Source organism: Typopeltis vanoorti, chromosome 6, assembly GCF_054136105.1.
Source record: "Typopeltis vanoorti isolate ZY-2024b chromosome 6, IOZ_Tvanoo_1.0, whole genome shotgun sequence".
In the NCBI taxonomy this organism is placed as follows: domain Eukaryota; kingdom Metazoa; phylum Arthropoda; class Arachnida; order Uropygi; family Thelyphonidae; genus Typopeltis; species Typopeltis vanoorti.
The window spans coordinates 50,439,789-50,465,807 of record NC_143554.1 but is presented as its reverse complement, the minus strand read 5'-3'; the positions used below and the strand labels follow the sequence as shown (position 1 = coordinate 50,465,807).

Below are 26,019 nucleotides of genomic sequence, written 5' to 3'. Positions count from 1 at the left end.
AATATAAGCTCTGTCCATCAAGGTTTTAATTAAACTTATCTTTTGTGAGGGGTGGTGGTGTAGGGCCACATTAAGAAATCTTCCTGTGTTAGGGTTTTCTATAGATAGAGAAGGATTATTTTGTTATCTTTTTCATTGACTTCTATTAGGATATCAAGAAAGGGAAGTTTTTTTATGCTTTTCTTGTTCCAAAGTAAATTTTATGTTATTGTGTATATTATTCAGGTAATCTTTGAAAGCAGTTAGTTCCTCTGTTGTTCCTGGCCATATGATGAAAATATCGTCTACATAGCATAGCCAGATTTTTGTTTTTTTATGATAATTGTTTAAAGCATTATTTTCAAAATGTTCCATATATAGGTTAGCTAAAGCTGGGGGGGGGGGGGGGGGCATAGCCTTCTTTTTGTTCCCAAAATTTATTTTGATACATGAAAAAAGTTATTTGTAACTTTTGCAAAAAATTTGTACAAAATTTATAATACTTTTTTTTTTGTGTAATACAATTTATTACTATGCTGGCAATAAATTTATGTCTACATGTGGCTGTAATCATGAGAATTTTTTCATATACAGTTAAAATGTAGTTCGTCCTTTGCTTTTGGACACCAGTGTACATATTATATAATATTTGTGTTGTTATATTTTTCTGAAAATTTTTTAGATCAAATATGCTGTTATCGAAGATGAAAGAAGCACCTTTCTTCTCTGAAAAGTGGGTTGAGGAATTGTAAGTATGCTGTTGTCATGTTGAGTTTGTTATTAATTTACTGAATAATATTACATCCAATTGTTCATGATTTCCTATCTGTGAAATGTGTAATGAATAATTTACTGGATAATGCATTTTAGTTCCATGTAAGTTCCTGGATTCATATCATTTTTCCAGAAATGACAATACAGGAGTGAAATTTATTAGAAACATGTTTCCTTAAAATTTTACTGTTACTTTTGTATTTGTTCAGTGTTTGCTAAATTCGAAAGTATGATATACAGAAGAATTTTTAAGGAGATTTATATAGAAATTAAAGTTTAAATGATTTCAGGATAATATTGTAACAAGGCTATTCATGTTAGAGTTTCCATTGTTTCTAATGTGTTCCTTCATGCTTTTTTGCATTATATGCATCCAACCAAAATTCTGCAGTTCATTTCTAGATTCTTTTTTTTTAATCATTCCCACATACAAAAGATTGCAAGATCACCTATAACATATCAGTGCCATGTGCAAGCAAATTACATTGGTCAACAAATCAAAAACTTTTTTTATATTATGACAAGTTAATTTGGACAATTCTAATGTATTTCAAGGTAAATAAATCTTCAATTTTTATGTGATCAAATTTATTTATATGAATTCCATCACATAACTTTTTTTTTGCAGATATATATAGCTTTTCATAAGTTTCTGAAGTATTTTGTGATTAATTAGTAATAATACTAAAATTTTAAAATTATTCTTAAGTGCCTGAACCTGTCACACATCAAGTCATACTGTAACACAAACTTATTCTGCTAGAGTTTTCTCACTTGTATTCAGATATCGTTCTGCCTTAGGCCATCCTTGGAGGTTATGTAAGAGTGTGGTGAAAGGGGGTGTGAGGAGTAGGTTTTTTACATGGAAAATTGTCAGTGAATGGAACGCATTACCAGATGTGTTATTAATGCAAAGAGTGCTAAGGATTTTAAGATTCAATATGATAAATATGTTGTTAGTTGAATGAACCTTCCATGATGAGTCTGCTGATTCCATGGAGGAATAAATAATAATAATAATAATTGTGACTTTTAACTGTGACATAATAATAAATTATGTCACAGTTAAAAGTTTGTGAATAAAACAACTACAGACTGTTTCTATGCATTAGCCAGTAACACAAATTGTGCAGTGAGTGATGTATTACTTTCATTACTTTGAACGTGAAATGAATGTGAGAGCGAGAATGGTCAATGAGTTTAAGGAGTGGTATGATAGACTGTTTTTCCTAAGAGGGACCTCCCACGATGAGTCTTGACTCCGTGGAGGCCTGAATAATAATAATAATAAATATGGGACCAAGATAAAAATTGGGTCTTCATAGCTCATTCAGTATTAATAGTATTCTTCATATGGAAATACTTGACTTTGAATCCTATAATTTATTTAGACTTCTAAATAAATAAATGGTTTTATTTATTTAATAAATAAATATTTCTTGTTTTTTCTTATTTACTTCCATTCTCCATTTTGCTAGTATTTCTATTTTAGAGACTACTAAATAATGATTGAAAAAAATTTCACTTCCTCTGTAAACATTGTCTCTCACAAGTGGAGCTAGTTTCTATAAAGATACAATCATTATAGATCTTGTTCCTCTGTCATTCCAAGCATATTTATTTACTTCTGTACTTTCAATAATTTTAAAATAACCAATACTTTTTTCAAAAAAAAAAAAAAAAAATATAAATAAATATGCTTGGAATGGCAGAGGAACAAGATCTATACAGGTATCCCCTGCTTAACATTGGATTTGATTAACCTGCCGAAATTAATTACAACAATCCCTTGATATATGCGGCAAGAGTTTTGAAAGACCATGCAAAAACATTACAAGCCTCGTGGTGTGAGCATGATGATGTCATTCCTCCCACACAGCCGTGCTCCAAGAGCCTGAGTACTAGCCATTTACTTCGCTGCCAGAATTAAGAGTGGGTGTATTACAAGCTCCAGTTTTTCTGCTGTACATATTTACAAATTACCTTCTTCGTAAATTTTACAGCCCATTAATCATGTCTAAGAATAAGAGCAATCCCACAACCGGGTCATTAAGTGAAAAAAAAAAGAGGAAAGTAATTAACTTAGATACAAAAGTTGATGTAATTAAGAGATTTAAATGTGGATGAAAGTAAAAGTAAAATCAGAAGCGAATTTGGTTTTAATGAGTTTACAATACGGGCTATTTTATCCAAAGCTGATGAGTATTGCGAGCAAGGTAAAGTTGCATCTACATCTGTACGTATTCAATGCACATGTAACCAAAGTGCTATAATGGTTGAAATGGAAGATCTGTTGATTATTTGGCTGGAAGACTGCAATCAAAAGAGAATTCCAATTAGTGCCCTATAATATCACGGCCAAAGCTCTAAGCCTGTTTTCAAGACTTAAAGAGAATAAATATAAAGAAGACAATTCAAGATTTGCAACTAGCAAAGACTGGCTTGAAAATTTTAAATCTAGGGTGGACTAAAGAATGTGAAAATAACAGGTGAAGATGCTGCATCTACAAATCCTGCTGAGTTGCAGAACATTATCGAAGAAAATTATTACGATTACCACCAAATTTTCAATGTAGATGAAACTGGCCTCTTATGGAAAAAAATGCCATCTAGAACTTTTATATCAAAAAAAAAGAAGCATCGCAGCCTGGCTATAAAGTATCAAAAGATCGCTTAACTGTTATGTTATGCTTAGAGGGAATGCTAATGGAGATTTTAAATTGAAATCACTGCTTGTCTATCGAACTCAGAACTCAAGGGCTTTAAAAGGATGTAACAAGAACTCTTTACCTGTAATTTGGTGAGCGAATCAGAAGGCTTGGGTTATCCAAAGTCTATTCGAAGATTGGTTTAAGTTTTATTTTTGCCCGGCAGTTGAAGCTTACTGCAAGAGAAATAACTTTGCTTTCAAAGCTCTTTTGCTTTTAGATAATGCACCTGCTCATCCAAATTCTCTTAATGATCTGTGTGAGAATGTGAAAGTTTTATTTTTCTCACCAAACATGACATCATTGCTACCTATGGACATGGGTGTCATTGCAACTTTCAAAGCCTATTTTCTTAAAAAGACATTCTCGAAGGCAGTACAAACAACAACAGGAGAAAATGTGATTACACTCCAAGAATTTTGGAAAAAATTCTTGGTGTAATCGGTAGCTGCATGAAAAAATTGGTAGCTGCATGAAAGCTGTTTGGAAAAACCTTTTGCCAGAATGCTAATGATTTTGGTTGTTTTCAAAATCCTGTGAATAAAGTGATTGAAAAAATCATTGCAATTGGTGAAGACCTTGGTTTTGATATTGTTGATGCAGAAGATGTCAAAGAATTATTGGATTCAAATTCAAGAGCTTTCAGTGATAACGATCTTCTTGAAATTGAACAACGACGCTTGTATGAAGACAACGAACAAATGGAATGTGAAGATGAGGTTCCAAAGGAGATAACAGTCAAAGAACTGGATGTAATATTTCACAGTTTAGAATCGTTTAAGCAGCAAGTAATGGATATGGATCCAGATGTTAATCAAAGAATGCTTGTTTGCCGAGGTCTGTAGAGTCATTTTGCTTGTTATCATAGAATTTATGCTGATAAGAAAAAACTAAAACTATTCAAACGACTCTTGATAATTTCTTTTGATAAAAAAATTGCAGTAACTAATGTAGGTACAAGTATTTATTAAACATTTACGTTGCATTCCTTTTTTATCTTTCCTAAAATAGTACCATGTAAAATGAACTATTAATACAGTAATTGGTCATGGACGACTTGTACTTTTTACCATTGATTATTATATTTGATTAATGCAATTTTAATATACGCGATAACATCAAGGGATTAATTAACCATGTTAATCGAGGGATATCTGTAATTGATTATATCATTACTAATTGGAAACTAGCTCAATGTGTGAGAGATGTAATGTTTAGGAAATGAAATTTTTTCAGATCATTATTTAGTAATCTCTAAAATAGAAATACAGGCAGCCCTTGGTTTACGCCGATTCACAATAACGCAGGTTGCCTGCTCGTGCTTTCTTACTGTAGTGTGGTTGACTGAGAAATGACACTAGCAGGCACTCTAGTGTTTACCGAGCTACTACGATGTATATGTATCAAACCTAGTTTTAATGTTGAATCTACCTAATTGTTCTATTTAATTTTTTTTACATACATGCGTATTTAAATTGATAAAGTACATAATTACATACCATGTCTGATAAAAGAAGTGCAGAAAAATTAGCAGAACTCGGTGTTAAGAAGGCGCGGAAATCGATCACTCTTGAAAAGAAGATGGAGGTGATTCGAAGAATGGAAGATGGCCAGACACGTGCTAATGTCTGTAAAAGTATGAACTTGCCTCCATCGACTGTTACTGCAATTATGAAAAATGCAGATAGAATAAAACAGTCTGAGCAATAATCTATGGAAGCACTAAATGCAGAACATGTATGTTATAGCAGGGATAAACTTCATGAAAAAATGGAAAAATTATTATTATTATGGGTGGATGTCTTGAATCAGAAAAACATTCCTCTGAAGCAGGCTGTTATAACTGAGAAAGCAAAAACAATTTTTGAGAATTTTAAAAAGACATTTGGAGATGAAGAAACATTTTTAGGAAGCAAAGGTTGGTATTTAAGTCTCGAAGTAAGCGCCACAGTGTCAAATTATGTGGTGAGGCAGCAAGTGCAGATGTTGCGGCAGTGGCTGCTTTTCCTTAAGAATTTCAGGACTGTGTAGAACAAGGAAGTTATCCTCCTGATCTCATTTTTAATGTTGATGAGACTGTGCTCTACTGGAAAAAATTGCCATCACACACCTTCATTTCCTGTGAAGAACGTTTCGCTCCAGGTTTTAAAGCTGCAAAAGATAGACTTATGCTTTTGTTGGGTGCAAAGGTCTCTGGAACTTTGAAGCTTAAACCAATGTTGGTGTGCCATTTCACGGACACCACGCGCCTTCAAGGGTCTAAAAGCCATGCTGCCAGTCTACTGGAAATGGAACAAGAAAGCTTGGGTTACACAAGACGTTTTTATAGATTGATCCACAAATTATTTTTGTCCTACCTTGCTTCGCTTCTGTAAAGAAAATGATTTGCTAGCCAAGGCATTGCTTCTCTTGGATAATGCCCCTGGACATCCTCAAAACCTTGCTGAACTAAGAACACCATTGGATGTCAAAGTTGTTTACATGCCCGCAAACACAACATCACTTTTGCAACTGATGGATCAGGGGATTATATCAATCTTCAAAGCCTATTACCTCCATATAACATTTATGGAAATGGTATGAGTCTTGGACACTTCAGGAAAAACTATTAAAGACTATTGATGGTCATTCGATATTTTGAAGGGCATTAACAACATCGAGGCAGCTTGGAACAAAGTGTCAGCAAAGTGTTTAAAAGGAGCATGGCGAAAACTTCTTCCAGTATTTATGCATGACTTCGAGGAATTAGAGCAAGAATAGAATGTTATTGAAGATGTTATCAAGCTTGCACGAGAGGTGGGATTGTACGATATTACAGCTGAAGATGTGACAGAAGTCTTAGAGAGCCATGATAAACTGCTTTCCAATGAAGACTTAAAAGAATTAGCCGAACAATCAACATCCAAAGGAGGAGAAAGAAAACGAAGAAGGTCCTCTGAGAGATATGAAAACGGCTAATTTGCAGCGTATCCTTGCAAGCATAGAGACATTGACTGATGAACTCTGCGAAATGGACCACGATTGGGAACAGAGTGTGAAAGTAAAAAGGAGTGTAATCACATCTATTCAACCTTACACTGAACTCCTTAAAGAAAGAAAAAGAAAATCTAGACAGTTAACACTGGATACTTTTTTTTAAAAAAATGCAGGTGATCTGAAACCAGGAACTTCAAAATAGAAATATGTAATATCTTTTCGAAGTTTCATATTTTTTGTATATAATTTTGTTTTGTTTTCGTTATTAATAATTTTATTTTAACAAATATATATGTATGTATTATCAAAGCTCTAAATATAATAATGTTACACATACTTCATGTGCATATTTTTTGACTGCACGGAACATAACTTCATACCTCCCATTAAAATTGTGTTCGTTTTACGCCGATTCGGTTTACGCCCGTCTTTTTCTAGGAACGGAACTGAGGCGTAAACCGAGGGCTGCTTGTACAAGCAATATGGAGAAAAGAAGTAAATAAGAAAAAAAAACAAGTATACAAAGTATATCTATTACAAGAAGAAAGTAGTAGAATGCCATATCAATCACGATTAACAGATTACCTAAAAGAAGCCCAAATCAGTGAAGATATAGAAGAAGAATGGAAAAGCAGTCTCTGAAGTACTTGGAAAGAAAAATAAAATATTAAAAAGAAAAACATTAAAAATCTGGAACACAGATAGAAAGTGCAATAAAAGAAATATAGCTAAACCCACAATACAGAAAGCTCACCATGATTCTTGGGGCAGATTATTATCATTCAGGCCTCCATGGAGTCAAGAGATTCATTGCGGGAGGTCCTGCTCATTGACCGTTCTTGCTCTCACCACTCTATCAAGCAATGCATTCCACAGTTCCACTATCCTCCACACAAAGAAACCACTCCTCACCCTCTTGCTCACAGCTTTTTTTGTACTTTCCAGGGATGGCCCCCTTGTCATCACTCCCCAGTTTCCATCCTGTAACTGCCTCAACAGTTTTAAAAGTCTTGATCATATCACCTCTCCTTCTTCTATACACCAAACTCTGCAGTCCACATTCCCTCAGCCCATCCTCATAATTAACATTGTACAGTCCTAAAACCAACTTTGTTATCTGCTTCTTCACCCTTTCCACAGTTAATTTATCCCCTTCAAACCCTGGGGACCAAATTTGAGAACAGTAGTCTATGTGTGGTCTGATCAGGGTCTTATTACAACGGAATGGTCTCTTCTATCTCTGCAGATCAGTGTCCGTCTCGGTATTGCAGCAATCCTCTGGGTTACCTTCACCACCTTTGTAATATGCCCCCTGAATTTCAGTTTTCTATCAATCATCACCCCAGATCTCTTGTCTCCGCTACTTCCTCCAGTACAACTCCTCCAATCGAGTATGCATCTTTTAATTATTTCATACTTAATCTTGGATTTGGTAAGTTATTATTATTATTATTATTATTATTATCTGAGACCTCCACAGAGTCAAGGACTCATCGAGAGAGAGGCCTTCACTATCCCTAAAGTCAAACTATTTCACTCACTCACTGTTCTGTGAGAGAAAAACCTTACTCTTATCCTTTTCTTGGCTGCGAACAAACTTAACTTCCATTCATGACCCCGTGTTCTCTCCCCACCTTCCATATAATGAAAATTTTCATCAGACGATATCCTATAACACCCACTCAGAAGTTTACAGATCTCTATCATATCACTCCTTTTTCTCCTGTTAACCAGAGTCTGTAATCCACACACTTAAAAATCTGTCCTCATAATCTAGATATAATCTTTGTAACTCTCCTTTTCACCCTTTCCACAGCTTCTTTATCTCCCTTAGAACCCATGAAACCAAATCTGTGCACAGTAATCCAGGTGTGGTCTTATCAGGGCCTTATAAAGACGCAATAACTTCCTTATCCTTCAACATCACAATTATCTTCTGAATTGTATTTGCAACTTTTTTAATGTGACCTTTGAACTTCAGATTTCTGTCCACCATTACACCAAGATACCTAGTCTCATCAGTTTCTTGTAGCAGAACTGCACCAATACATTATACAGCTGGAAATGTCATCGTGCTAAAGTGCATTCCTTTATACTTACCAACATTAAAACGATAGCCATTTTTGTTAGCCCAAATTTCCAGCCTATTCAAATCATTTTGTAAGTTCTGGATACCAATATCATCCTTGATTGCCTGCCTATTTTTGCATTATCGGCAAACAATTGCACATCTGTTAGACCCTTCCTAATGTCATTAATATATAGACTGAACCCTGAGGTATGCCACTGGTCACTTTATCACTTTATACTACTTTTTGTTATTAATATATAGACTGAACCCTGAGGTATGCCACTGGTCACTTTATCACTTTATACTACTTTCTGTTATCTGCCTGTCACATATCTACTGATCCAAGGCAAGAGTTTATATTCCAATCCCATATTCTCCAGTTTATGCAACAGCTTTCATGTGGTATTCTATCAAATGCCTTAATGAAATCCAACATTATCGTACTGTATCCATTCCCTTTATCCAACTCAGCCATAATATTGTTATGAAATATGAGCAGATTGCTGAAACGTGACCTTCATTTAGTAAATCCATGCTGCTCCTTGCAAAGTATAGCTTGTTTGTCTATCCATTTCTGTATGTGAGTTCTTATCAATCTCTCTAAAATCTTCACTGCAAATACTAATAAGTCAGTAGTTAGACACATTAGTTTTACACCACACTTGTACAGTGAAAATATCATACATTCCTTCCATTCCTGTGGTATCATTCCTGAGCTGAGACTCAAGTTATACAAGCATATGAAAGGCCTAGCCAATTCGTTTGAACATTCCTTTAAAGCATGCTGATATTCCCTGTCTGTCCCTATTGACAAATTCTTATCCAGGTGATGTAACAGCTCATCAACCTCATTTTCACACACCTCTAATTCTTCATCCAATGTATCACTAGCACTGTGCACCGTGTTACATACACATGGTTGATATATCTTAGCATTGCGATCACTCATTAATTGAATAATCTCATTAGCTTCTGACACTGGACCTAATGAGATTGCATTGACTAAAGTTATTCTTCCACATTCATTCTTTCTTTTGCAATGCTTTAGCCCGCATAGCCAATTTCTTTTCATACTCTGATTTAGCTTTCTGCACAGTACTTATTACTTTTCTGGCCTGCGCTTTATATATTTTATAACTCCTCTCGCTCTTATTCTCACTATATTCTTTCCACATAATCTTCTTCTTGTGGATCTCTTGCTTAATAAAGTTGCACATCCATTTCACTCCCAACCTATTTATTCTTCGAGCACTAGGGGTACATTCAAATCATTTAAGCACTTTTTCAAGAATTTCCATGCATTGCTGACATTTTTCCATTCATTAAGTGATACTATGGGAACAAAAAATGGTATTCTCCTAAGTTGATCATAATTTTCAACTTTGTAGTGTGCTACAGTTTCATGATCTGCCCATAGTAACTAATGTAAAGTAACTACATAACACTTCACTTACAGTCTCTATTAACTTTGAAGTTCCAGTTTAGTACACAACTACATTACTGTAGCATCCACTTTCTCTTTCTTCCATGGTTTCTGTGCTGTGTGGTTTGTTACTGCTATGAACCTTCACCTCCATATCACAGTTGGAAGATCAATGACATGAAATATGCCTTTGACTTGGAAAAGGCCTGGATCAGTTCTCATGATGAGGAGAATCTTTAATGGGATTTTTTTTTTTTTTTGAATTAAAGGTGAGTTAGCAGGATTTTTTTTTTCTCCTTGAAACATGGGCTTTTTATCCTGCAGTAGTATGTAAACTGGCCCAAGAACACATGAAATTAACAGACAGAAATACTGTATAATAGGTGGTAGTATATGGTGTAGGGAAGACAGTGGATTGTACAGTGTAGACAGTAGATCGTGTAGTGCTGAGTAGCCTCCTACAGTGAGTATCGGGACTCCATAGAGGGGGGGGGGTCATGTAACAATAATAATAATAAAATTAGGGAAATGAGTGTCCATATAATTTTGGCATCGTTGTATGTATGAATAATTGTTTACTCATAAATATTTATACCTTAATTTCTGTTTGTTTCATTCAAATATAGAGGATACAGTGAGCCTTTGACTGTGTAATACAATTAATTTAAATTATCCTTTAGGAGAAAATCATTAGCAGTTCAGGTTGAAAAACATGGACAGAGAATAAAGGAGCAAGAAAAGCGTACCAGAGAAATCCAGGCTTCTGTAAGTCTTATAAATATATTGTTCAGTATGTTTTTGTTCTCTGTATATCTATTCTTTGTAATGTGAATAACCTTACTGGTATGTGCTTTGATTATTCAAGGTTCCTTCATTGATATATAAAAACCAGCTGTGAAGAGTAAACAGAGACTCAGAGACTGTGGAAATTGAGTTCATCAAGCTGCTAAATTATATTTGGCTTCTTCCATGCCAAGTACTTTGCCATGTATCATTTTGCCAGAAAGAGCTTGCTCATTCTGTTCATGTTGAAAGGAAGCTTGTATCAAACAGAAAGACTTGTTTCTGTTTGCATATCTCTGAAAAACATTCACTTTAACTTCCTAACTGAAATATTTGAGTATCTTGCTCCTCTGATTTTTTTCTAATCGAGTCAAAACAGTAGTAAAGAGGATTACAGCATTAAACATTACTTATTCGGATAAGTATCTTCATCACCTTAGCTTTGTAACATTACTTTGGTTGAATAGTGAAGTTAAATTGACCAGACATGAGACTGGTTAACATAGGGAGATGCCACATTTTTTCATCCAGTATTGCTTCACTTAACAGACAACATACTGGTTGTCTGGCCTTAGTTTCTCTGGCCATAATACTTAACGGTACATTAATATCACCTTACGATGCTTTGCTTTACAACGATCCACTCATACAACGCTTTCCGCTTATGACTAGTGCCCATTTATATGACATGGCATTCACTTATACACAGTTTTAGCAACATGATGCTCCCATGAATCAACCAATGTGAAGTTTCGTGAACTATTGGTTTATGGTGTTGTGTATCTTTCTCTGTTTTGATGTGAAATATAAACTGTTTGTTACTGTTTAATGTTATTGTTGTTAATAATGTCAAATAAAATTCAAAGTAAGGGTGCTGTTGCTTTTCTAGTGAAAAGAAGAATACATGTAAACTTGTTACATTATATACTAAGATTGAAATTATTAAATTTGGTAACGACGGTGTATTGAACACTGAGATAGGCCTCAGGCTAAATTTACATCAGACTTATGTTGTCACAGTCATTTAAAATAAAGGGATAAAGTTCTTAGTGAAGTGAAAAGTGCTACACCAGTTAATACTATTTATCCATAAATGTGAAAATCTTATTGCCAAAATTGAAAAACTTTTAATGGTATAGACCAGGGGGGTTGGCAAACTTTTTAGGCCATTGACCCCTTCATGAAATCCTTGATCCCTCATCGACCCCTCATCATGTTAAATAAATGAATAAATGTTATTAATAATAAATTTCTCAATTTAAAAATAATAATTCCTTCAACCTTTTACTTGATTACTGCTGCTCAATAAGAAATATTTAAAGAAAATACTTAAAGAAATTTATAAAGAACATTAAAAACTTACATTTTATTGATTTATTTGGAATGGTTAATGAGAAGGATGTGTTTGAGAACAGTTGCATGTTTACTCCTGTTACTCAAGATCGTTTTAGATGTTTATTGACTCCTAGATATTTATCGACCCCTTGGATAGCCACATCAACTGCCAGGAGTCGATATCGACCACTTTGCCAACCCCTGGTATAGACTAATGACCAAACAGGTTCGCTTATTCCCATAAGCCAAGCTATTCATAACTTTTTTTTTTTTTTTGAAAATTATTCCACATTTTTTGTTTGTTTATCTTACATAAATAAATGCATTCTTTACATCATTTACGCATGTATAGGACTGCTTAAAAATGTTAAATGAAAAGATAAAAAGTGATTCACTATATGATGAACTTCACCATATGACAAATATGGAACCTAATGTGTTATATGATCAGGTTATGCCTGTATCTGGTTCATAGTATTGCATAATATTACTGCTTAGCAATGACAGCTGATTGTTATTATTATTTAGGGCAATCATATTCACAGAAGATTAGGAAATTATGAACATGAGCACTCTTGGTAAATCAAGAGTTAGATAAGCTAGGGACTTTACTCTGCTTTTTCATGTCTCCAGTAAGCAAAGTAGCAGTGGCTTATTAGTCAGTAAATTGTCTTTCATTCAAAAGAACTTCCACAAACCTTGCCACAATGAGATTCAAACACATAACATGTAGCAATAATAACATTATTATTTGTTGAAACACTAAACATATTGCTGAAAGAAATGACACGTATTCAGCATGATAGTGAAATACAGAAATAGGTGTATAAATGGTATATCTTTCTTTTTTATAAGTTTACTTGTATGGTATACCTTTCATTTAATAAAACCAACCAACCTCCACCTAGTAGCACAAGGCTAAAGATTCTTTCCATTGAGCAGATGCATTGGTTGTTTTGTGTTTTGTTTGGTTCTTAACATTGATGGACAAGTCATCATAGACTAAGTTCAGTTTTGCTTCGACAATTATGTGGATATTTCACACAGTGATGCCTTATTGCTGGTTGCTCACAAAATGATAAAAGCTGTCATCTGCAAAGTAAAACAGTATAATACATAGCATAACTAACTCTGTACTTCATACTTCAGAATTTGTGTGCATTAGAAATCTTTTTTTAATAACAGTTGAATAGATTATTTTTATTTATTTATTTATCATTTATTTATTTTTTTTTGTATCTTAGTAGCAGAATGCTGATAATCATGCCTATTAGAAAATAATATTACAACAAAGTTTCGTTCTGCAGGGTTTTTTTTTACAAAAAATACCATGATTGAGTGTGGTTTTTGACTCATAGGCGGCTGAGCGAGACTGTAAATTACAGCAAGCAAATTGCTAATCATCAATCATGTTATTTACATTTAATAGCTAGCAAATAACCATTTCCTTTTATTGATTAATACTACGTTCTAAAAAAAAATCTCGTTAGTTGTAATTCAGGGATGCAATTAATCACCTTATTACTCTTACATGAAAAAAGAAAAGCATTGCATAACACATGCTGTTGAACATTGCTTACGTGCTAAAAGAAGGTTCATTTTAATCATTGTTAAAGCCCTAGTTTGACACTAGACATTTCAAACATTGATAAATTTATTTTGCTGATAGATAAAAATGAAACTTTGAAACACATAAGACTGCTGTCTCTTGACAGTACATGTCACTGGCTTAAGTTGCTCTAGCCTTAATACTAACTAACCAGTAGTAATTGGTTAAAGTTATTGTTATGATTGTGAAAGATTTGGAAGCTTTGTGTTGGCAAGAAGGAATATTTTCTTTTTTTGCACACTAATTTCAGTTACATCAGCTGTCATTGATTGTTGTATGACTAGAAATAGAAACATTGTTGTTGAAACCTTAGCTACTGCTGTTATTATTAAATAGAAACATATCTAAAATTTATTTTAGTAGGAGTTGAAATAAATGATTGAAGCATATTAAAATAATTTTCATTGGAATTGGAGGCCATCTAATCCAAATCATCCCTCATCTGTCAATTTAATCTGTTAAATTAACATTAATGAATACTATTGAATTGTAACAGTTAACATCTGAATAGTTTTATGTGCTTATGCCATCATTTTACTGTGAAACTGTTTGTTATGAACATGGTAATGCATTTTGTCATACTGTGAACTATAGGTTTGAAAGTAAGACTGACAAGTTCCAATTTGAGCTCTATAGAGCATCTGTGGAAAATTGGGAAGATTGTTGGTTGACGGCTGGATCATTACATCCAGCCATCAACAAAGTTCATTATATAAGCAATGAAATTCTTACCAACATTTAGTGGAAAGTTTTATGGGAGGTGGCATCTGAAACTACAGCCAAAAGTTAACCAATAGTGCATTGAGATTTATGAAGCACTTATCTAGTCTTGCTTCCTCTGTGATGAAAAAATATTTCCAATTTGGAACTGATATACTTCATTGAATTAAGATGACGTGCTGTGACTTCTCAACCATTAAAATAATTTATTAGGCTCGGTACATTACATAATGCTGAACTTATCAAAGTTCTAAAAAATAAAATAGAAGCATAAAACAATCAAATTATCAAAGAGGTAGAAGATCAGTACAATACTTTGGTTCTTATATCAAACCTTATACTATCAACTTGTAGCTGAAATGGTAAAAAGAATGCGCAAAGATCTGATATTTGGTAAAAGCTTAACTAATATCTGGAAATTCAAAGTCATCGCCACAAATAACAAAAGTATGTCTCTCAGGCTATATTTACTTATGGTTCTCAAACATAGACTATCACTAATCGACATGCAGTCAATGTCATGGCAAGCTTTGAGACAGCATGCCTTTAATCAATGTGAGAATACAATGAAGTGCCATTGAATTAGGGATAACTGCTCGTGCATCCTCCAGAGCTGTCCACAATTTGCTCAAGTTTGGCAGTGATGGGACATGGGCCTGAACACTTTGCTCAATGGTATCCCAAAGCTTTTTGATGGGATTTAAATCAAGGCTTCTAGGTGGTTACTTCATTATTTCAAAGTCAACAGAATGCTCCTGGAACAATTCAGTAACCTGCCTGGACTTGTGACATGAACAGTTGTCTTGCTGGTAGATGCTATCTCCATTGGGATGCATGATGGGCATAAATGGGTGTAAATGGTTAGCCACAAGTTCCACTTACTGGGATGTATTGAGAGCCATTGATACATGTTCCAAAGGTCCCAAAGATGTCCAACTGAAGATGCCCATCACTAAGCCATCACCAGCTTATACAGTTCCGACGATATGCAGGATCCATGGTTTTATTTGGTTGGTGCCATATCCCCAGTTTCCCACCGATGCTGTGAAGTTTAAATCGCGATTCATCACTCCAGGCTGCACGTTGTCAGTTTTCAATTGTCTCCAGTTTCAATGACTTTAGCTCAGGCAAGGTGTTCAGCTCTGTGTTGTGGCTTTAGAAGTGGGACTCTCATAAGTCAGCGGCTTCTGAAACAAGGCTGTAAGGTGAACATTGCATGGTCCTTGCTCTGACTCTCTGGCTGGAACCCTCACTCAGATGGGAGGTGATTTAATGGCAAAGCCAACTGTCATTCAAGGCTGGTTGCCTTTTGCAGTTTGTCTGGGTGTTTTTTTTTTTTGTGTGTGTGTGTGTAGAATTTTCATATTCCTGCAACACTTTTGAAACTGTCGTACGCAAGCTTCATGAGATCTCCGAGATTATCATTGACAATCAAGAAGATCGAGTGACTCATCCGTCTGACACCTATGATCTTTTCTCTGTCAAATGCATCTAAATTGGCACTTTTCCCATTGTGCTTCTCATGATGAATGCCTCGGGAAGCCAATGCTGACAGCTAAGTGGGTGGTCTGAAAAGTTCTTAGCCTTGACCAACACTATCAGCAAGATTTTTTTTTTTTCAAAGTTGATACATCTGTCATAAGCATCCATGTGAAATTACAAGTCATTCTTGACGGCTGGATCATTACATCCAGCCGTTAGCCCATCTATTTAATCGATGGGCTATCGAGTTTAAGCGTGGCCATACCAGACTTAAGATGATCCACATGAAGGATATCCAAGAAGTGTAACAACACCAGAAATCATTGATCAGTGCACGATATGGTATTGGATGACTGACAAGTCAAACTGCATGAAATTGCTGAGACTATAGGCATTTCAAAGGAACATATAGGATACATTTTGCATGAAGAATTGCAAATGAAAAAGCTTTGTGCAAGACGGGTGCTACGCAGATCAAAAACGCATTCACATGAAAATCTCTGAGCAGTGCTTGGAGCATTTTAACAAGAATAAAACTGATTTTGTGCATTGATTATTCCTGTGGATGAGACTTGGATTCACCAGTACACACTAGAATCCAAACAGCAGTCAAAAAGTGGACAGAAGCTGGTTGTTCGGCATCAAAGAAGACAAAGTCAGTTCCATCAGCAGGAAAAGTCATGGCATCGGTGTTTTGGGATGCCAAAGGCATTTTTTTTATTAATTATCTTGAAAAGGGTAAAACGTTAACAGGGGAATATTATTCCCATCTTTTAACCAGCCTAGATGAAAAAATTCGTGAGAAAAGAGCCAGTTTGCAGAAGAAAAAAATCATCTTTCATCAGGACAATGCACCTGCCCACAAAGGTGTTTTGGCAATGGGAAAATTAAGGGATCTGCACTATGAATTGTTGGCACATCCACCCTGTTCCCCAGATTTGGCTCCCCTCGGACCTCTATCTCTTCCCAAAACTAAAACTCTTCCTCACTGGTCAATGTTTGTCTTCGAATCAAGAGGTGATTGCAGCTGTAGAGGGGTGTTTTGCAGATCTTACTGAGAACCACTACAGAGACGGGATAATGGCATTGGAGCATCGCTGGAATAAAGCAATATTAGTCTTAAGGGATATTATGTTGAAAAATAAAAATAATTTTGAAATATAAATTCGTGTTTTCATTGTTAGGCCAAGAACTTTTGAGACCACCCACGTATAACCATACTTTTGACCATGCACACACTCAAATGTGAGAATGGAGTGATGGTACAGAATTTGCATAGCATCTCCTTTCCCTAATTCAAGTACTTCAGTGTATAATCCACCCCAACCCAAGAAAATCTTAATATAAGACGACTGTAGAGATGTGTTTAATGTAATCTGCCAATCCATTTAAATCTGTGCAAAAATGTAAATTAAGTTATCATCAAGAGATAGTTATCCTGGCATGAGATTAGTGATATTGTAGCCTAAGTATTCATATGTTCAATATTCAGTTAGCAGAGGGGGGGGGGAGAGAGCGAAAGATTGTATAACCAAAAAAATTTGTTGCAGAATGGTGAAGGCTATGATTTTCTGTTATTGATAAACACAAACTTCTTTATCAGTAAAATGTTAAAAATTGATCATCATCATGAAATTCTGTATCCTGTATGATTTAGTTGACCAACAATTTTCCTCCAATCTGTTATTTGTGAAGAATTCAGTAACGATCTTGGCCTTCTGGCTCTTTTTCTAACCTTTTCCTCTTCCATTCTGTTTATGCAACCGGGCAAGTTCCTTTTTAATATCTTTGTTTTAATTATGATTCTGCCAGTCTTCATCAAGAACTTTCTGTCCAGCTGAATCTTCCAGTTTTGAGTTGGAATTGCTTTCTCTCCCAACCATTTTCCCAAGAGTGGTCCCACAAGTTTCAGTTTTAAGTGTTGCTCTTTTTGCAGTCAAAGTTAGCTCAGTTACCAAACAACTTTCCCTAGCTGTAAGTAATGCCTTTTATGTGGATGACTTCACCATCCTTTGTCATTCATGTAACATGAGGGTCATAGAAAGATAGTTGCACTTTTTTTTCCGATAGACCTTTGTACACATTTTTTTTACACCTACCTTTTTTATACATTCTTATCTATCAGTCAAAACAGTGGACAGAAGCCGGTTGTTCAGCATCAAAGAAGACAAAGTCGGTTCCATCATCAGGAAAGGTCATGGCATCGATGTTTTGGGATGCTAAAGGCATTTTTTTAAATTAATTATCTTGAAAAGGGTAAAACATTAACCGGGGAATATTATTCCGATCTTTTAACCAGACTAGACGAAAAAATTCAAAAAGCAGTATACAAAGTGTACATACTTTGTATACTGCGATGATCTTTGCTTGCACAGTATGAACATAGTTGTCATTGTGCCATGAAACCCTAAATAAACAAACAAACAAGTTGTGACCTTCTAAATTATACAGTTGCCACTAGAACACTTTCATGTCTCTATGTTTGAACATTTCTGGTCAAATATTGTCTACTCCAGCACTGCCTTTCCATATTTCAGGTTTCCAATCACTTATTTTATGTCAAATATCAATTATATACTCCTGATTACATTCCTGTTGAATATTTTTTAATACTAATTTGTCAACACTTGTTTCATTTTAAGTCTTTTGAAGTAATTATGCTGTTTAATTCCTTTTATAAGTAATCTGTCTTCCATTTCTAAACTTTTCAACAGCCTCTGGAATGTTGTCCCACTGTGATGTTTATTTTCTTTTTTCTTACCATAGTTTTCCCATAACTTTTACACATGGCTTAGCCTTTCTTACTCAAGGCACCCGACTTTCTTGCCAGCAACATTTGATGTGCATTTTTATTTCCCAAGACTGCTTCTAAGAGCAGAGGCAGTTCTGGAAAAATTCCATTTGTCTCAAAATCCAGTTAAGCCATATTTACGTTTGGTTCTCAGAAGTGGAACATGCCAAGACCATATCTCCATCACTGTCATTTTTGAAGAATTAATATTAATTGTGCATTGAGTAGTGAAGTTCCACTTCTGAGAATCAAATGTAAATATGGTGTTACGGCATTGTTTTCTTTATAATTTGATGCCTTCTTTAGTGTAACTTCCTTCCCTATACTGTGATCTATCCCTTCCAGAATTTCCTAACCTTAAATGCCAAATCACCCTATTTAACTTCCCTATGAAAGTGAAAATTAGTCACCAACTAAGAATGAATTCTCTAGACCTTCTTTCTGGGGCCGTCTCCTTTTCAGACACTGACAAATTTGTTTTTTGAGGCTGCGCCAGTCAGTCCTAGAACAGAAGAATCTTTGTTCAGAGAGACCTTCCCAGAATCATAAATTATTAGATATATGAAGAGCCCACAGTAATACAGCTCCTAGGAGCTAAGTTCACATTATGGGTAAATATCAAGAATAGTGATCGGAGGATGCTCCACCTTAGACATGAGTTGCCTCAGCTTGCACTACCTTAAGGGTCAGTTGCTGCTGTATCCAGGTATTTGCTTATGCTTGGAATCGCCGAACTTTATATAGTTTCTACTATATTCGGCATGAAACTCCTTGAGTTTCTTATTTGGCTGAGAAGTGATATGGGATGTAATATCCCTTAACTTAAACAAATCTTCATGTTTATTTTATCTTACTAAAGCTCTATAATATCTGTAGGATTCTTAGCTTGCAGTCGTGACTCTAACGTTCTAAATTCCCCTATCTTATTCCTTTCGCATAGGTTCAGATTTTATGAGTGGTATGTTGGTCTCATGCTCAGGCAAAACTCAGGTTTACATAACAAAACATGTTTATTAGGATCTTATAGCACTTACATTTAGATCAAACATACACAAGAAGTTAATCAATTAAACACTAAATCAAACTGGCGAATACAAGTGAACATTCTAATAAATAATCAACAACTCTAGCCTCTAAGTTAATCAATGATACACATAACATTCACAATACAAAATTCTAATTAGATTCTATCTACAATTCTAGCTCCTCACATTAATTTGGGTACACACATGTGCATAAGTTTTCAGACAACCAGTCTAATGAAAAAAACTCTTCCTCTGCCTCATTCCGGTAGGTCTTCTACCGATGGCCCGAAACAGTGGACACCGATTTCTCGCATACTGTCCATCCGATACCCATCAAGCATCCACGGGGAAAAGCTCGTCGTCTGACATTGTAGTGCTTTCTTCCACTGGTCAGCAACCGCAGGTCCAAGCGAGAATAGGAACAAACTCGAGAGTGCTTGACGCTTGCGCGAATCCTCACTTTATTCTATCTTTGTTGCGCCCTCTTTTTTTGCTACAGAGCTTCACATGGCACTTTCCCTTGTGCCCTTAAGTTTCGTCATAACTCTTCTCCTCGGGGGGGGCGCTCTTTTCAGGGAATGCGAGCTCAATTCACCTTCTGCGTAAGCTTCCGCCTCAGGCATTATGCTAAACTGGGTAGCTATCACGCGACCCTTGGACTTTTGTTTACACTGGATATACATTTCACATAGAATACATTTTGATCGCTACAACTTACAAAATGGAATTTCTATTTAGACGAACAAAATTCATTTTTCCTTTGTACTTCACATTAAAGTTATTCATTTATGCTCCCTTTTTACAATTTGTTTCCCTTACTATAGTACAAGTATCTCTTAGTTGTTATTTTATTCTTGTTAAATCTTGAATGAAATAATTTTTTATGAAAATTCCTCATTCAAGATCTAACAATGGCCTAACTGGATTTTCAAAGACATGGAACTTTCCCAGGAGTTATATTCATATATCTATATATTTTCTGTGTTGTCTCCTTGTAAGCTATGAATGATCTGTGTAGGAATTCATTCATTCATAGCTACTTTCCTTTTTTAAGACCTGTTTCCCAAACCACTACATGAACAAGTTTGTTAGCAGCACAGATAGAGAAGAGCCTGTTGTCAGTTCTTTCTGTTCGTAAAACTTTTCATGAATTTAAAAAAGGTGTTCTGGGTACGTTGCTTAAAAAGTTGGACAGTATCCAGTGGAAATAGATCTTGAAGTACCTGTATGGTTTCTACTTTTGGCACACAAGTGAACACATTGGTGATGTTTAGTCTAGCAAGTAGGTGAGCCAATTCTATTTTAAAAGCTTTGGTATGTTCTATAAAATGTGCCATGTTTTTTTATAAAAGGGTCTCTCTTGCTGATATGGGGGCTCAGCAGGTTTGCTGATGTCTGGATAACAAGGAAATTGGAGAATACCTGCATCTACAATGGGCCTTATTGGTATGCTCTGCTTGTGTATTAAAGCACCATGGAACATGACTTAAAATATGACTATGGTATGTTGATATTTTCATCATTTGGTTTTACTGTACTAACAACTATAAGAATGTCCCTCAAACAAATTAGAAACCAATGGATCGTTCATTACCATTTCTAGATATGCTTATAGAGATATCTAAAATAGACTCAGTTATTCAGCTTTTAAGAAGCCAACTCATATCAGCTGATATTGGCATGCCAAAAATCCTCTCACTATCTGGCACAAAAAAATTAGCATTATACAAGAGACGGAGTATATAAAATCTCCAGCGGAATAGATAAAAGCTTGAATATCTTAGTTCCATACTGCCAAGGAATGCCTATAATGGAACATTGGTTGATAAAATCCTACATCAATTCCCGAGTGAACCAGATGAATGAAAAACAAGATTACAAAGGAGCAATAATTCTCCATATTAGGTCAGCCATGGACAAGATTCAGAGTTGATAATAACCAAACGGGGTATCAAAATTACCTTCTTCCCTCTTAACAATATTTTAGCCTCCTTCGGCCTCCAAAATCACCTGTGCTTGTGACATGTTTTGAGCCAAACAGACAGTCAGGTCAAGAGCAATACACATGTCAGAAAACTTTAATGGTGTAGAGGTTGAGGATGGGAAATACAAATCAGGATTGGTAGCACATACAATAGAAACCAAACATGAAGCACTGTTGCAGTGTACTGAAATGATCCACATAAATTAGAAATTCTGCTCCAGAACTTTGAAAGAGTCATCTGAAAGGTTAAAATATCCACAGTGCAACAAGAAACAAGGCATACCAAATCTGGACATCTCTCATAAAACATGTTACATGCGCGCACACACACAGACACAGACTAATGGCACCCATAACATCACCAGTCATCAAGTCACATACACACATTCCATTGTTAGTCTTTTTTTAAATATTCAGCCGTATGATCATCACCTGCTTTTAGCTTAATTTTTTATTCACTATTACTCCTGATGTGAAAAACAGTCATTTCATGAGAGTAGTTGAGTGTCTAAATTAGTGATCGCCAAAGTGGTCGATATCGACCCCCCTGGGGTCAACATAACATTGTTAGGGGTCGATCTGGGCTCAGAGGTCGATTGGGGGTTGATAGAAAAATATATGACATCATTGTTCGGGTAATATTTAATTCGGTTATTTTCAAAATTTAATGACGTACAGACCCGTCTACAAGGTAAAGATATCAAGCTCGGACGATTCTTTTAGGCTTCCAATCTAAATTAGCCTTATTTAAATCATCATTGTTACGAAAAGATTTTCAGTACTTTTCGAATCTACGGCAATTGGAAGTAAAAGATGAAGACTTAGAAATACACACAAAACATCTTAAATTTCAGCGATGATTTTAAATTGCGCTTTGCAGATTTTGAAAACATTCACATTCCAGATTGGGTTATTACACCATTTTCTGCAGATATTGAAAATATCGAATGTAACTTACAAGATGAACTTATTGAATTGTCAGTTGATCTTGAAGCTAAGATGCTTTTTAAAAATTGGACATTAAGTTACTTTTGGACGAATATAAATATTGTAGAAAAATATCCAAAACTTTTTGAAGTGGTACTCCCCTTTTTGCTTGCATTTCCAAGCTCGTACATGGTTGAAACTGGTTTCAGCCATTTTAACAAAACAAAGAAATAAGCTAGATATAGAATTCCGGGGCGATTTAAGGCAGAAACTCACTAATTTTGGACCCAACATTGTCAAGAGTCACGAAGCACACCCTTCAGATTGAGAACTTTAGTAAATTGTATACTAAGTTAATAAAAGTCTTATTTTCATATATATAAGGAAGATTGTATTATTGTTATTTTGTTATCAAAATTAAATTTTATATTTTATATATTATTTATCCCTCCTATGAAATAAGTAATGTTAAGAAGAACGTCAAAAACCAAAAGTATCCCTTTGAGGTTAAACCAATATAATAATATATACTATATTATGCATACAATAAACACTGTAACTATAAAATAAACATTCTAAAAACTCGCATACTTTTTTGCTTGTCCTATTATAATTATGTAATAGTAAAATAGAGGGGGGGGGTGATAAAAAGTCAAGAAACTCTTGAAGGGGGTAGACGGTCAAAGAAGTTTGATGACCCCTGGTCTAAATAAGCATTTTTTATTAGCAGTTTGTTCTTTGAGCTTAAATATTGGCATTACCTTTTATTATTCGATCTTCTCTTATCACTTATACCTAGCCCGAAACAGTTCAAGAAAACTTTTGATGCCCAAAACTGATTTTGTAAGAGCCAAAAGCAGGCAATAGGCATCGTATCCAATTATAAGTTAAGCCTTCTGATCTCTCTTTCCAAAACAATCAGCTGTAACTTTTGTTCAATGCCCTTGTTGCACCCAGATGGCCTCTATTATGTCATTGTTTGCAAAAAAAAAAAAAAAATAATAATAATAATTGATGGCTTCATACTTTTCCTCAAATACACATACATAGTTGATCTTGCTAAATTTCTCCCTGACCATTCTAAATGTTCAACACTCACTGCTCTCTCTGACCCTTCACCAGAAGAGATCATACCTAACAGCATTAGACACTAGTCTTGCAGTCCAGATGACATTTCTCCAATTGTCTTGAAGGTCTGTGCTGCAGAACTGATGCCTGTTTTATGTCACCTTTCTATGCTGTTATTCCACTGGTATCTGTTACACAGCCTTTAAATTAGTCTATGGTCAAACCATTCCCAAGAAGGGATCAATTCTATATCATCGAACTACTGCTCAATCCTTTCTAAATGGAGAAATCAGCAGTAACCCACTGTTACACTATTTTGAAGGCATCCAACTAATAAATGACTATGATTATGGATTCTGCCATTGCCAATCAGCAGGGGGATCTATTTATGTACATCACCCTTGTCTGGACAAATACTGTGGAAAAGTGAATATCGTGTGGTTGCACAATATCTCCAAGGTCATGCACAAAGGTTTGTTAAGTAAGCTCCCATCATTTGGTCTGTCTCCCAACTTCTGCAACTGGGTTCAGCGTTCTGAGTGGATGCACATTACATGTGAAGGTGGATAGTTCTTTGCCTTCTAACTATGCAGTTGATGCAGGATGATGAATTGACCCCTCTTGTTGATGATAGTACACTTGACAAACCTTACGCTGCACAAATCACCACAACTTACAGAGTAGCAACCTTTACTATCTTTAATTCTGATCTCCAAGACATACTTCAATGGAGTTGAAATAACTCTGTCGATTTCCATACTGGCAGAACACAGTTCTGTATTATTTCCCATGGGAAAAAAAAACACGTTTTCTTCCATTATTAACTTTGAAAACACCCGAATCTCTAGACAAGATTTCACTCCATGGAATTACCCTAACATCAAGCCTCTCTTTGCAAAAACACATCACGACTGTTGCTTTCTCAGCATCGGAAAAATTAAAATTCCTCTTTGGTTTGAGTATTACTTTATCTTGGAACAGCTGCTTGATTATACAAATCCAGATCCACCAAACTGTCAAATATTGCTCTCACATTTGGAGTGTTGGTGTCCATAAGAGCACCCATAAAAACTTGACTCAGTACACTCCCTCCCCTTTCAAATGCATTAAGTTTCTGCTACATGAATCTTCTATAAATATATTTTTGTGGAAGTAAAGTGTTATAGCATCAATATGGGTAATTCTAAGCAAGAATAACTTGACATTTGAAATATCTTGATTGAAACAAATTATTAGACAGTTATCCAGAGAATTAGAACACGTTGACAAACATTTAAAGAAACTTAAATGGATAAGAATAATAATAACAACAAGGTGTCATATCTCAGTAATGTTTATTACTGAGATATGACAGTACCGAGGTAAGAAGGATGGCTATGATAGCAAATGATTCATTGTGCAGGCTGTGTAGAATGTGGAAGTTTTGGGATGTGTGGAGAGTTTGATGGTAACCTGTATCCTTGAATCGATTTGACATCAGGAACCTGGTTAAATTATTTATTGGGGGTGAGACTAAATGTACAGAGTCAGTGATGGATGGAATGGTGAAGAGTGCACGAGTTCGAGGCTATCTGATGTCAACAGACTTGGTAATTCAGTTGTTGGGGGATGATAGAATGCAGCTAAATTACCTTGATGAGTTCTAAGTGAGTAATCATTGTGTGATGACTTAAATTATCTGAACATTGCTTGGACATATTAGAAAATGCATGATTATAATGAAGAAGTTATTGAACTATTGCAGGACAACTTTCTCAAGCAGCATGTCGAAGATGGAACTTAAAGTCAAAGAGTATTAGATTTGAACATAGCATCAGAAGAGGCTTCAGTTAGAAATGTGACTTTTGCCACCAGTTGTTGACAGTCGTCATACTGTACTGACCTGGGAAGTAGCAAATTATAATGATGTTCCAATTAGGACTGATTACATGTTGAACTACAAAGCTGGAAATTGACAAACTTGCGAGAATAATATCTTTGGTCCCATGATATCATTTACTGAATGAAAAAAAGATATCTGCAGTTCATGGAAAGCTTTGAAAATGTGCTTAAATGAAGCAGTATCTGAATGTGCCACTAGATTCAATGAGCAAATAGGGTGTGAGTGAAATATGGATGTTCAACCTTATTAAGAAAGAGCTCCTTGATGAAGAAATAAAGGTGTATGAGAATGAGCTTTAAGAGCTATTTCATAACCAGGATAAGAATTCAGCAATATGGAGAGATGGGATGTCAGAACATACACTGGAGTAATGTTCAGCCAAATTGGCTAAGCCCTTGATATGTTTGTATAACTTGAGTCTCAGATCAGGAAAGATATCACAGGAATGGAAAGAATGTTTGATAGTTCTGACATACAAGGGT

At 35.2% G+C, this 26,019-nt stretch overlaps 1 protein-coding gene across 2 annotated transcripts in view; it reads left to right on the top strand.

Annotated features, from left to right (window-relative positions):
- The window catches only part of LOC150105445 (sentrin-specific protease 1-like), a 273,449-nt gene that overhangs the window by 149,094 nt on the left and 98,336 nt on the right, over nt 1-26,019 (top strand). For both annotated transcript variants that reach the window (XM_090394820.1, XM_090394821.1), the window contains 2 exons: nt 662-727; nt 10,612-10,696. In XM_090394820.1, the coding sequence (XP_090250946.1) occupies nt 662-727; nt 10,612-10,696 (151 nt within the window). The remainder of the gene's footprint in view (nt 1-661; nt 728-10,611; nt 10,697-26,019) is intronic.